Source organism: Micropterus dolomieu, linkage group LG17 (genome assembly GCF_021292245.1).
Source record: "Micropterus dolomieu isolate WLL.071019.BEF.003 ecotype Adirondacks linkage group LG17, ASM2129224v1, whole genome shotgun sequence".
NCBI classification, from domain to species: Eukaryota; Metazoa; Chordata; class Actinopteri; order Centrarchiformes; family Centrarchidae; genus Micropterus; species Micropterus dolomieu.
Window position 1 is genome coordinate 15,374,619 of NC_060166.1, and position 12,299 is coordinate 15,386,917.

The window sequence follows — 12,299 nt, forward strand, 5'->3', positions numbered from 1 at the left end:
TCCCAAGCTGCAGTGGTGGAAGGTAACCAGGTACATTTATTCAAGTATTGTAGACCTCAAATTTCAGGTACTTGTACTTTGCTTGAGTCTTTTCTTTTCATGCCACTTTCTACTTCTACTCCACTACCATTCAGAGGTAAATCACTTTTTACTCCACTACATTTATCTGACAGCTTTAAGTTACTTTACAAATTAAAAGTTTGGCATACAAAACATATGGGCTTACAAAATATGATGTTTCGCATTACTTAAACTACCCACGAGTATATACAAGTACAGCTGAAACGATTTGTCAATTAATCTATTTGTTGATTGACAGAAAATCAATAATGACAATAATCATTAGTTGCAGTCTTATGCAAAATAGTTAAATAAATGTTTCATCCAATAACCCCAAACTGACATGCAGAAAACCTAGAGCTAGATTAGTATTCCATTATAAGAGTTCTGGTTTCAGGGTCTCTGTAAAAAAAGCTGTCATCTAGTCTGCTGTGTGCACTTAATTTTGATGGTTAAATTAACAGGTTAATTTGGCCATGAGGTCAGGACAACCCAAGGGGCAGGGCCACAAGATGATTAAAAGAAATTCTGTTACACAAAATTATTTTTGAGCATTGAGGGTTCATTCTTGCCCTTAGAAACATATATCTGTGATTCTAAACTTAAAGTTCACTTCAGTCGCTGAAAAAGGCTACAGTTGAAAGCTCCAGAAAAATGGTAAATGGACTGTACTTGTTTTGCACCTTTCTCGTCTTCTGACCACTCAAAGTGCTTTACACTACACCACATTTACACCATGATGACAGTGGCTACCATGCAAAGTGCCAACTGCTCATCAGAAACTGAAAACTTATACATTCACACACATGGTACAAGATAAATGTATTTATAATTTTACAGTAGGGTTGTATGACATTTGCAGTCTCCTTTTTTTCTACTATCAAAAGCAAATGTTAGACAAAAATTATATATATTATATATTTTGCATGGTCACGGCCTGGGAAAGAAGCTGCTCTGAAGTCTGGTGGTAAGCAAATACTTCTGCATCTCTTGCCAGACAGCAGCAGGGTGAACAGGTTGTGGCTGGTATCCTTTGGGCTGTGCTCTGCACCTCACCTCACCGATATCATTCTTGCTCAGTAGCTGGGTAAAATGATCTTTTGAGCGTTTTTTTTATCACCTGCTGCAGAGCCCTCCTGTCCTGGGCCATGCACATCCCGTGCCAGTCGGTGATGTTTCCAGTCAGGATGCTTTCTATTGCTCCTAATTAATAGGAATGTGGCATGGGAATTTTGCCTTCTTAAACTTCCTTAATTTCTTAAGCCGTTTCTGAGTTTTCTTTACCAGCATGGAGATGTGAGATTAACATGTCACAGACCGGCAGACAGGCACAGCTATTGGGAGCAATTTGGGGTTCAGTATTTTACCACTGACCTTCTGATTAGTGGATGACCCGCTCTACCTTCCGAGCCACAACTGCCACGAAAAGCTCTCACGTCATCAAAAGCTCATGTCCAACTAAGGGCCATGATCCGTAAGGATGGGTCACAAGGTTGGAAAGCTCTGATGATATTGTTGATAGCCAATAATACCACTGTTAAATATATTTGTGCATAGTGTGTTGCACTGAAAGGATCTGACTTTGTTGCCTATTTTAAACAGATATTTTCTTCTGGTCTCCATTTATTACTAAAAATTTATTCTAGATTTTCACAGGGCATAGCCCCTGAGATGAACCAGAATGGTAGTCAACATACAAGATTGTAATCTGGATTAACAAACTGGTAAAGCAGGCAACTGCCCAGCTTCACTGTGTGGCAAGTGTTTGTGGTAATTAATTGTAACTTTGGAAATATGGGAAGATGCTCTTTAGCGCAATATCAAGTGACCTAAGAGCTGCAAGGCAGAACCTGCTTTAGTAGCTGATTTTAAGACAGTCCAATTCTAGTTTCAAGATCTTCATTATTTCATCAGATATGCTTACATGATGCGTATTCCGAAATGAACTATTTCAAAGCCGTATGGGCCCCCAGGCATATTAATCCAGCCACGTTATTGATGCTTTGCATGGTTTTATAAGACATAAACATCCCATTTCCTGGGTATGCTTCACCTTAAAAATGTTAACATACTGTACTTTGCATTTGTTTGCATTATAGTATACATTTAACATCTTATTTTGGACATGCACATTCGTGGAGTTAAAAAAAACATTGTGAAATATGCTAAAGCACACATTTTACCATTACCTAGCAGTAAAACTGTATTTATACGAATATACCTCAAATGGGCATTTAACATATCCAGCCTTCTTTTTAGGTTATTGCCAAGGATTTGGGAAGTGGTTTAAAATACCTACAATAATTAATTTTAGGTAACAAAAGGTCCATCTGAACTAGTGCTTTCAACACTGTATGGTGGAGGTAATACATCATTGATGAGAAACAATTTAACATTTAAGAAATTCCCACTTTAATTGGTATTTTATACCATTCATTACAAAAGGAAACTTTTTTTAATTTTTTTTTTTTAATACAAAAAAAAGGAGGAAACTGTACATTTGTAGAGAAATCCCCAAACCACTATGGCTACATCCACAAATTTTCAACATATCCATTTTGTTGACCGAGTGAAAATACCATGAGAAATATTGCATTTTGTTAAGCACATCTGAGAATATTAATATAACAATTTAACTGTATTTAAATCGCTGACTACCATCACTGACTGCATAAAAAAATAAAATAAAAATTGTCCAACCCCTTCTAGTACATGAACATGATTAAAGTGAACGCTGCGAGCCAGACTTCGCATAGAACACAAATCTCAAACGATCAATCATCCTATTCGCTATCAAACACATAGCATTATGATGGATTCCATTCCCAAATAGTACAGGTTACAAAATGCATCAAGAATGTCTCAGGTAAACTCTCCCGGTTCAACATCAAATTCCTGATATGAACATGAATGCATGTCATATAGAAAACTACAGCCTACAAGCAATATAAGAAGCCAGAGAGAAACGAGCACAATGAAAAACAAAAAAACCCCAACATGACTGAAACTTTCCCTTCACAGAAGCCATGAAATTGAATGGAATTAGTATTTTTTAAAATGCATTTCAGCATCCCTAAAAACATTGCCGTCTTATGAAAAATAGTAGATAAAAATAATCTCTGCATTGTACAAGAAAGGAGGTATGGGGAGCATTGGCAAGTTAGTTTCGGGGTGGCACTACTACTCCGCTGCCTTTTCCTCCTCTTCAGCCTCTTCCTGCTTTCCGTCTGCCTCATCTGCTGCTGCAGCTGGCTGAAGGATGGAGAAAAACATGCTTTAACATTTTGATTCTCTTAACATTGCTATAGTGCAAGTTTCACATGGAGAGGCAAAATTGTAATACCTCCTCAGCTTTGTCCTCTCCATTTTCTGCAGGAGCCTCTTCTTTCTCTGCTTGAGGTTCTTCTTTCTTCTCCTCTGGCTTGGCCTTTGCTGCTTCTTTCACCTTTTTGTTCTTGGGAGGTGCCTACCATGTCAAATACAAACCATACAGCATGAAAGGCACCATCTACTGCACATAATGAGATCAAAACAGTGCATTTTAAGTGAACAGTGCTTTTGTGCATGATTTTTCCTTTTACCTTCGTCTTTTCTGGCTGTGGTTTTGGCTCTGTCTCTCTCTGTAAGACAATAGGAGGGGAAAAAATGATGCAAACATAATACGCATAGTAACAAAATATGCACTGATTTTATTAAAAATGTTGTGGTCTTTGCTTTGTAGAACTTACGTCTGACAACCTTTGAGACTTCCTCCTTGGCTGAAGAAAAACACAAGATGTTAATGCAGCCATTTGCAAGTATTAAAACCTCAACATGTAAGTAGGGAACAAAAGGTTACTCAATGTGTGGAGGGTGCTACGAGCACAAGAGGGAAAGTAATGAGTGCGTTTCCACATACAACCATTTATTCACCGGTTAAGAACGTCTATTAAACAATCCCTATGTCTCCTTCACCTGCATGAACTGAATTAAAGTCACTCAGACGAGAGTGGATCTTTAAATAAGTACATTTGAGATTTAGTTGTTGTAGACGAACAAATGTAATGCTGCACTGATGTACTTTACTGTCATCTTGGGAGCGAAGGTGAAACATTGTCTTGTAGCATGTGTAGAAAAATATTGTGTAAATAAAAGACCAATTTGGGCTTCATATCTAACCAGTGCCCCCTACTGGCTGAGGAGCTCCTAAAACCCAGCAGACTGACCAAGTTTGGATCATAACTTGAACATTTAGACCAACTGATTAACGTGGCCATCCTTACTACCACAGGTTCCACCTAACAAGATAAAAACTGGACTGTGCTACCTAAAGCCATCATGCATCAACCAAGACCTTCTCTTTGTCTTGGACTGAAAGTAGAACATAATGTTCATTTGGGCGCCATTTGAGGTGTAAACATCTGTTTGAGTCAGTTTGTGTGTGAATACTAACCTCTGCACTTGCATCTGCGTCAACGGTAGACTGAGAAAAAGAGAGAGTGAAAATTAAAAAGCCAGGAACAAAAACCATTCATGGGTACGCTAAAGTGGGTGTGTAATGCAAAGGGGGGATGGGCACCTCTCCCTCCCCTTAAGTCACAAAGAAATTATGCAATCTAAAAGTGGGGAGGGGAGACCGACACGATTCTACAGTGACTAAAAAAGCCTCTGCCTGTTCTAGTTTATTCCCGCCAAGCACTGTGGTGTATCATTTACAGACAGATGTGTTAAGTAAGCATGGTGCTCTAGCTACTTTAAGAAGGAAGTAGGGTCGCCCCACCTCCACATGCGCATCCATACATCGACACAATCAATCGGCTTTTTTGTTTCCAACGTGACTGAAGATCAGCCTTGTTCCACAAAACTTCTGACATGATTATACTGGCTTCAGTTAAAACTACCAGACGTGTCGCTGTCTTTTCGAGGATACATGAGCTGCCATGACGCGCTTAAAGAAAAGACCGAACACCTCAAGGATGACGCTCTCCAGTTTTACAGTGCGTACAGAAAGAGGTCAAAATATCAGTGTGAGCTGCAAATCCGCACATAACAACTCGACATAAAGAACGTGAAAACCGCTGCCCTTTTAATAACGCGTAAGACACACAGTAAATTCAATTATCAAAAGGCAATTACGGAAGGAATTTCCTTGAAATGGCAACCTGTTCGTCGACGGTGGTTCCACCTCTTTGTTTGATCTCAGCGCGCAAGTTTAGACAAATCATGACTAAACCACAGCCAGACGTACATTTAGCAGCTCCAACACAAGAGTGTTCGCTTTAGACGACACAATACCGCTGGCAAACTTGTGCGATGTGGAAGCATGTTTGGCTCTGCCAAGTAAAAAGGCGCCACTTCCCTGTATTAACAGGGTGGACACGACGGACCTGAGCACAGCCAAGGTGGACTAAATGCATGTACATGGACACGCTGCAGCGAGTATTTCTAACGTTACATTACAGGTCGTGCAGTGCGAACAGGCACATTGTAGCGAAACAGAAATACAGCCTATGCATTTTTAACTAATGATAATAAATCTACTGTATGTATCACATTTCACATAATATACACATTTTAACTTACTTTTTTCCTTCCCATTGTTGCTTATGTTGTGCAGCAGAGATAAAAGAATAGCACGACCGTTTACAGTTTAGGAAACTAAATGAGTCAGTCCTACACCTCCTGAACAGTCTGTAAGTTAACATAAACGCCCGACCAGTACTAGAACTAGCTCAAACCGGATTGGATCCCCCTCTCGGTATATTTTATCCCTTATCCTACCAACCTACCAGAAGGAGTTACCCCCCGCCCCTTGCTTCCAGTGATTGGCTTTGAGGTCGAGGCAGCACATTTTTGAACCATAACATTTTACCTGTGTGGGCAGGATTGCATGCCAATCACTGCACCCGGCCGTCTCTCGCTTTTTAATCACGGGCTGTTCCCAGGGTGTGTGCAAGATGTGGAAAATACATGGCAACCATCTAACTGTTTTAATGCGTTAAATAAGAATATAAATGAATAAACATAATATATAAACAAGCATGCCAAATCTTCAAATGTTGCATTTCCGCACTGTGTGATCTCTGTCTTTACGATTGTTGACGTGCATGCATAGTCTACCTATATTACCGTCTGGAAACGACACACTTCACTAAAGCATATTTGACTATAATTCTTATGATAAACATATTAAACTAAATAAGTTAATTGGTGTTGTAAACACACAAATAAATAGCCTTCGTGTACATTTAGCTGTTAGCAGCACAACCTGAATGGCCTCATTATTGTGTAAGTGCGCTGTGGAGCGCTGCAGCGCCACAGCTGCAACAAGGAGGAACAAACATGGCGGCCGGGTATGCGTGGTTCCTTGTGTTGGGGTCGGTTTTTCTGTGCAATCTCATGAAAACACTCCTGCCGACCATATCCTCTTTCGTAAGTAGGGGGTGTTTGCCTTGAAGATACACGCTATAACTTTATGTTAGGGCAATTCCTGTTGCCTGATCTCACAGACGGTACTGTATTACTGTAAATTAAAGCTAATGGATAATGCTAGTCGGATAGCTAGCTAGCAGCAATGTAAATTGTTCTGCTAGTCAGGGGGGTGGGGTCCCGGTATATTTTCTACACGTAATAAGGGGGAAACAGTTTAGTGTTGCACCATTGTTCAAATGTAAATAGTCGACTGTGGCGTTAACCATGTGTAACTGTGAACACTAAAAACTGAAATTGAGCCTGTGCGTCCATAACGTTAGACAATAGCTTAATTTACATTTTAGATTCTTTCTGTTTTTCAGTAATAACTTTGTCTTTTTCTTTATTTCAAGCTCTCAAAGATGGTGCAGAAAGATGCTGAGCAGGAGAGTGAGATGAGGGCTGAAATCCAGGAGATGAAGAAGGAGCAGTCCTCAATTAGCATGATGGATGAGTTTGCTAGATATGCCAGATTGGAGCGCAAAATCAACAAGATGACAGACAAGCTGAAAACACACGGTGAGAGACAGACGTAATTACTGTGAGTGACCTAGGAAGGACAATTTGATGGGACCCCCAAAACAAAGTCCAATACTATAATTCAATTCAAATTAGCTTTATTGGCATGAATGTGTAACAACAACATTGCCAAAGCATTATACATACAACATAAGAACAATCAACCCCATACATTTCATACTAAATAGCACCAGAGTGCCTTTAAGAAGCTTCAATTCACATTAAACTAACAACAGCAGGGAAGCAACACTACAGCAGCACTACAAATGATGTCCTCTAAATACCAATCAGCCTTTCTTTGACAGTTTCAACAATCATTTAAAACAAGCGTTCAAAAGAGAGCGTTTATTGCAGGGCTGTTGTTTTATTTTGCCGTTCCTGTTGTTTAGTCCACCCTAGGTGTAGTGTAAACAAATGCTTCTCAGTCACTTTTACTGCAAAAAGCACATAATGTACTTTCCACACCTGCGCATGTCTACTACAGCAGATTCACACATTAAAACCCCCAACCACAGGAAGTGGCAGGAGGTCTTGGATAACATGAGTGTTCAGTGGGAACAGCTGCTGCCTGTTGCTGTTCTTCATTCTCAGCCTCAGGATTATCTTGTGCACAAACAGGAAGTGTCTAAACAGAATTGCAGTACGATACATATGCACAGCAGAGCGAGCAAAGGATGTTTCAGATTGTTTCCGCGGTGATATATTATTTGTACACAGTCAGTTTTAAACCTCCAATGACCATGCTATACAGCTCATGGTGTACTCTAAATGACTTTAATGAATACCAAACAATCACTTATTTCTGACTCCCAATCAGCTGACTTATAGTCTCTACAGTTGTGTTCATTAAGGGGAACTCTCCACTCTGAATGAAAAGTATCTTTAGGAAATGATCCAAAATTAACACAAACTTTACTTTATGTAGCGTATTGATATTTCTTATATTTTTTTATACACAGAATACCTCACAGAGAATGCACTGTTACCCTATGACTGACTGAAAGCATTAATTGAGGCTGTACAAAAATAGGTGCTTAGTCTACTTTCAGACCTCTGAATTGCTGATTTTTCTTTTCAGTGACCTTGAGTAATGAAGGAATTCAACCTCATAAGATAAAAGGCACTGGCGTAGTATTAAAGAACCTGAATATTAACTAACCGTTATGTATTTCTTCACTTTTGCAGTGAAATCAAGGACAGCACAACAGGCCAAAATGAAATGGGTTGTGAACATTGTCTTTTATATTCTGCAGGTAGGTGGAAATTATAAGTAGAAGCATTTAATTGTATATTCTAATGTAATTATGAGACCCACCCAGAGAGCGGCTTCAGTACAAAAAATCGAAGCCTCCAGTTAATGCTATTTAAGTACTTCACTGAATGCTAGTAAAATGCCTATTATATACCAACATATTTCTTTTATTTGTCAGGCTGCTGTGATGATCTCCTTGATATGGAAGTATTACTCTGATCCAGTGACAGTGGTCCCCAGTAAATGGATAGCCCCCGTGGAGCGCCTTGTGGCCTTCCCAACAGGAGTGGCAGGTAATTAATCTGTTTTTCATATTTGATAACTGAGACTATAATTTAGGACTCCTCCATAATAATATACTACATATTGGACATTTTTTTGTAAAACACCACTCCTTTTGTTTAGATGGAATATTTTTGTACTGATTCAGACAAAATGCGGAGATATATATATATATATATATATATATATATATATATATATATATATATATATATATATATATATATATATATATATATATATATATATATTCTATTCCATATAAAAACACTATGCTATTCCTTCCCTCTCTTAAAACTGTCATTAAGCCCAAGCTGTTGATCCATTAATTGATCGAGCTGTTCTTTTCCTTCAGGTGGAGTGGGAATCACATGCTGGTTGGTGGTTTGCAACAAAGTAGTTACACTAGGTCTCCATGCCGTCAGCTAGACTCCAGCTGAGTTAAATGCACTTCTTTTCTAACTTATTGATCAACATTTTGATGATGGAAGCCCCAGTTTGTTTGTTTTTTTTGTCATTTTTTGTGTCAGCTGCTTCAGGTCAACCTGTATAAATGCAGTGCATTTTAGCGTTGGCTGTTTCATATTTCAACATAGTGTTTTGTTAATGTTGAATATTGGTATTTTTTGTTTTGATGATTTTGTATTAATTATATTAAGTTAATTGTGAGGATGGTCTGACTGAATATTATTTCAAAACATGATGCGGAAATGTTGAAATGCCTTTTTAAAGGAAAGATAATAAAAGCTTTTATTTGTTGTAATGTCATAAATTGGGAATTCACTAGCAAAAAGAAGTCAAGTATTTTTTTAAGTAGAATTGTAATGGATGAAGAACTGTAGATGGATCACAATGATTCCATGTAGCTCTAAAGTAAAAAAAATATATATTTAGAGAAATACTTTAGTATGGGAACATCAGTCTGCTGCCACTACAGTCAAAACTCCCTTGTCCACTTTTCCTCTCGGTCTGGCAGCTGGAAAGTACGGATGGATCTGAAACTTTACCCTCAGCTAGTCACCAATTCAGTAAATTTACTTGTACCAAAGGTCTCTTCATCAGCTTTCTCTTTCTGTTTTGAACTGCTCTTTACTCACACTGAGGGCTGGCCACTCCACCTTTGCTGGATTTCCCATCTCGTAGACAAAGTTCATTACCCGCACCACTGAGGGTCTCCGCCCTCACAGGGTTCTTGGTGCTTTCACTGGGATTCAAATCTGCCCTGCTGTAATAGATTGTTTGTAAATGTAGTTGCACCTGATTTTGGAAAGGCTGTATGCTTTCCTCTTAGGTTCAGGTGCATTTGGAGACTTTTCCTGAAATGTAGGACACCTTGTTCCTCTGTTTTCTGCTCTTCCTCTAACACCCCTGGGGCCTCGGATACCTCCTTTTCTTCTGCACAATCTCCCTCAGTTAGATGTTTTGGGCTCTCTTCTGACTATTGTGTTCACTGGTGTCTGAAAACAAATATTTTCGTACGTTTTAGAAAGGTTCTGAATGACCCTAGGACAAAACACATGCAAGTTTGCGGTTTCTTTGTTTGCATATCCTCTTTGTGGATTAGTACCTCCTACGCTTTTTTTTCTTTCAGCAACTTTGCATGTGTGCATTGCCAGCTCTGTTATTTTACTATTATGCTGTATATTTGAAGTTAAGTGCTCACCTGCACATGCCTCAGTATCCTCTTGGTGCTTCTCCTCAAATGTGACATTTGCAGAAACCTCCGTCTCTGGATTTTCTGTTACCAAAGACTCCTGCAATGTGTTTTAAGGACAGTGACGTGATACACAGGCTCTATTAGTGCCTCTCATCTTAAATGATTTTGGGCTATAAAACATAAATGACCAAAAACATATAGATCGGAAAAGTCTGCAGAGGTAAGAAAATGTCCTACCGTCCTAGAGTACTTTCAGCATGAATCAACAATTAAACTAGTAAATGATGGCAAAGGGTTGAAAAAAACCTGAAAATATACCCAGTTCAGAGAGCTCCCCTTCTCTTCCAGTCTCTTCAGTCTCAGTATATTGTAACTCCCGAAGACTTGCAGCCTTGGTAGGGAGAAGGGCCAACCCATCTGTTTGAAACTTCTTGCTTTCTCTGCCTGTAAATCAGTCTTACAGAAGTCTTACAAATTAGTTGGCCAAAGTGAGTGCCAGTAGCTTGTTATGTTTGTATACCTTTTGTTGGTGAATCCTTTTTGGAATCTGTTGGGAGTATATATTGTGTGTTTCCAGTGTCTCTCTCTCTCTCTCTCTCTCTCTAATATCAGCTATCTCCCTTGCACGAGCAACTAATGCAACCATGTGACCAGTTAGTTTGGAATATATCAAGATATATCAACAGTGAGGAAAATAAGTATTTGAACACCCTGCTATTTTGCAAGTTCTCCCACTTAGAAATCATGAAGGGGTCTGATATTGTCATCGTAGGTGCATGTACACTGTGAGAGACATAATCTAAAAAAAAAATCCAGAAATCACAATGTATGATTTTTTAACTATTTATTTGTATGATACAGCTGCAAATAAGTATTTGAACACCTGTCTATCAGCTAGAATTCTGACTCTCAAAGACCTGTTAGTCTGCCTTCAAAATGTCCACCTCCACTCCATTTATTATCCTAAATTAGATGCACCTGTTTGAGGTCGTTAGCTGCATAAAGACACCTGTCCACCCCATACAATCAGTAAGAATCCAACTACTTGGCCAAGACCAAAGAGCTGTCCAAAGACACTAGAGACAAAATTGTACACCTCCACAAGGCTGGAAAGGGCTACGGGGAAATTGCCAAGCAGCTTGGTGAAAAAAGGTCCACTGTTGGAGCAATCATTAGAAAATGGAAGAAGCTAAACATGACTGTCAGTCTCCCTCAGACTGGGGCTCCATGCAAGATCTCACCTTGTGGGGTCTCAATGATCCTAAGAAAGGTGAGAAATCAGCCCAGAACTACACGGGAGGAGCTGGTCAATGACCTGAAAAGAGCTGGGACCACCGTTTCCAAGGTTACTGTTGGTAATACACTAAGACGTCATGGTTTGAAATCGCGCATGGCACGGAAGGTTCCCCTGCTTAAACCAGCACATGTCAAGGCCCGTCTTAAGTTTGCCAATGACCATTTGGATGATCCAGAGGAGTCATGGGAGAAAGTCATGTGGTCAGATGAGACCAAAATAGAACTTTTTGGTCATAATTCCACTAACCGTGTTTGGAGGAAGAAGAATGATGAGTACCATCCCAAGAACACCATCCCTACTGTGAAGCATGGGGGTGGTAGCATCATGCTTTGGGGGTGTTTTTCTGCACATGGGACAGGGCGACTGCACTGTATTAAGGAGAGGATGACCGGGGCCATGTATTGCGAGATTTTGGGGAACAACCTCCTTCCCTCAGTTAGAGCATTGAAGATGGGTCGAGGCTGGGTCTTCCAACATGACAATGACCCGAAGCACACAGCCAGGATAACCAAGGAGTGGCTCTGTAAGAAGCATATCAAGGTTCTGGCGTGGCCTAGCCAGTCTCCAGACCTAAACCCAATAGACAATCTTTGGAGGGAGCTCAAACTCCGTGTTTCTCAGCGACAGCCCACAAACCTGACTGATCTAGAGAAGATCTGTGTGGAGGAGTGGGCCAAAATCCCTCCTGCAGTGTGTGCAAACCTGGTGGAAAAACTACAGGAAACGTTTAACCTCTGTAATTGCAAACAAAGGCTACTGTACCAAATATTAACATTGATTTT

The 12,299-nt window shown here is 39.7% G+C and overlaps 3 protein-coding genes across 6 annotated transcripts in view; 1 reads left to right on the forward strand and 2 right to left on the reverse strand.

Annotated features, from left to right (window-relative positions):
• Positions 1–2,448: 2,448 nt before the first annotated feature.
• On the reverse strand, positions 2,449–5,807 carry si:ch73-281n10.2 (Non-histone chromosomal protein HMG-14A-like). Of its 2 annotated transcripts, none has more exons than XM_046073695.1 (6): positions 5,623–5,807; positions 4,493–4,522; positions 3,789–3,818; positions 3,642–3,680; positions 3,404–3,526; positions 2,449–3,312 (listed from the first exon to the last, which is right to left on the reverse strand). In XM_046073695.1, the coding sequence occupies exons 1-6, from the start codon at positions 5,635–5,637 to the stop codon at positions 3,241–3,243; spliced, it is 309 nt and encodes a 102-aa protein (XP_045929651.1). In that variant the 5' UTR covers positions 5,638–5,807; the 3' UTR covers positions 2,449–3,240. The 2 variants fall into 2 exon arrangements, with proteins under 2 accessions (XP_045929651.1, XP_045929650.1); XM_046073694.1 differs by lacking the exon at positions 5,623–5,807 and adding an exon at positions 5,202–5,279.
• On the forward strand, positions 4,884–9,323 carry get1 (guided entry of tail-anchored proteins factor 1). 3 transcript variants are annotated; one of them, XM_046073692.1, is made up of 5 exons: positions 4,884–5,036; positions 6,864–7,029; positions 8,215–8,282; positions 8,460–8,574; positions 8,919–9,323. In XM_046073692.1, exons 1-5 carry the CDS (start codon positions 4,980–4,982, stop codon positions 8,990–8,992), a joined length of 480 nt encoding a protein of 159 aa, XP_045929648.1. In that variant the 5' UTR covers positions 4,884–4,979; the 3' UTR covers positions 8,993–9,323. The 3 variants fall into 3 exon arrangements, with proteins under 3 accessions (XP_045929648.1, XP_045929647.1, XP_045929649.1); XM_046073691.1 differs by lacking the exon at positions 4,884–5,036 and adding an exon at positions 6,303–6,471; XM_046073693.1 differs by lacking the exon at positions 4,884–5,036 and adding an exon at positions 6,662–6,773.
• Positions 9,324–9,343: 20 nt separating this feature from the next.
• Positions 9,344–12,299, reverse strand: part of LOC123986073 — a 4,658-nt gene continuing 1,702 nt past the window's right edge. The window contains exons 4-6 of the mRNA XM_046074149.1: positions 10,539–10,676; positions 10,227–10,317; positions 9,344–10,020 (exon numbers count right to left, since the gene is read on the reverse strand). Of these exons, the coding sequence (XP_045930105.1) occupies positions 9,977–10,020; positions 10,227–10,317; positions 10,539–10,676 (273 nt within the window). The 3' untranslated portion in view covers positions 9,344–9,976. The remainder of the gene's footprint in view (positions 10,021–10,226; positions 10,318–10,538; positions 10,677–12,299) is intronic.

Excerpts from the sequence above, each read along its gene's own strand:
- si:ch73-281n10.2 (XM_046073694.1), bottom strand. The coding sequence starts at position 5,264 with ATGATTTGTCTAAACTTGCGCGCTGAGATCAAACAAAGAGGTGGAACC. Across the intron at positions 3,819-4,492 it reads ACGCAGATGCAAGTGCAGAG|CCAAGGAGGAAGTCTCAAAG; the intron begins GTTAGTATTCAC and ends GTTTTTCTTCAG. Across the intron at positions 3,681-3,788 it reads AGTCTCAAAGGTTGTCAGAC|AGAGAGACAGAGCCAAAACC; the intron begins GTAAGTTCTACA and ends ATTGTCTTACAG.
- get1 (XM_046073691.1), top strand. The coding sequence starts at position 6,382 with ATGGCGGCCGGGTATGCGTGGTTCCTTGTGTTGGGGTCGGTTTTTCTG. Across the intron at positions 7,030-8,214 it reads AGACAAGCTGAAAACACACG|TGAAATCAAGGACAGCACAA; the intron begins GTGAGAGACAGA and ends TCACTTTTGCAG. Across the intron at positions 8,575-8,918 it reads CTTCCCAACAGGAGTGGCAG|GTGGAGTGGGAATCACATGC; the intron begins GTAATTAATCTG and ends CTTTTCCTTCAG.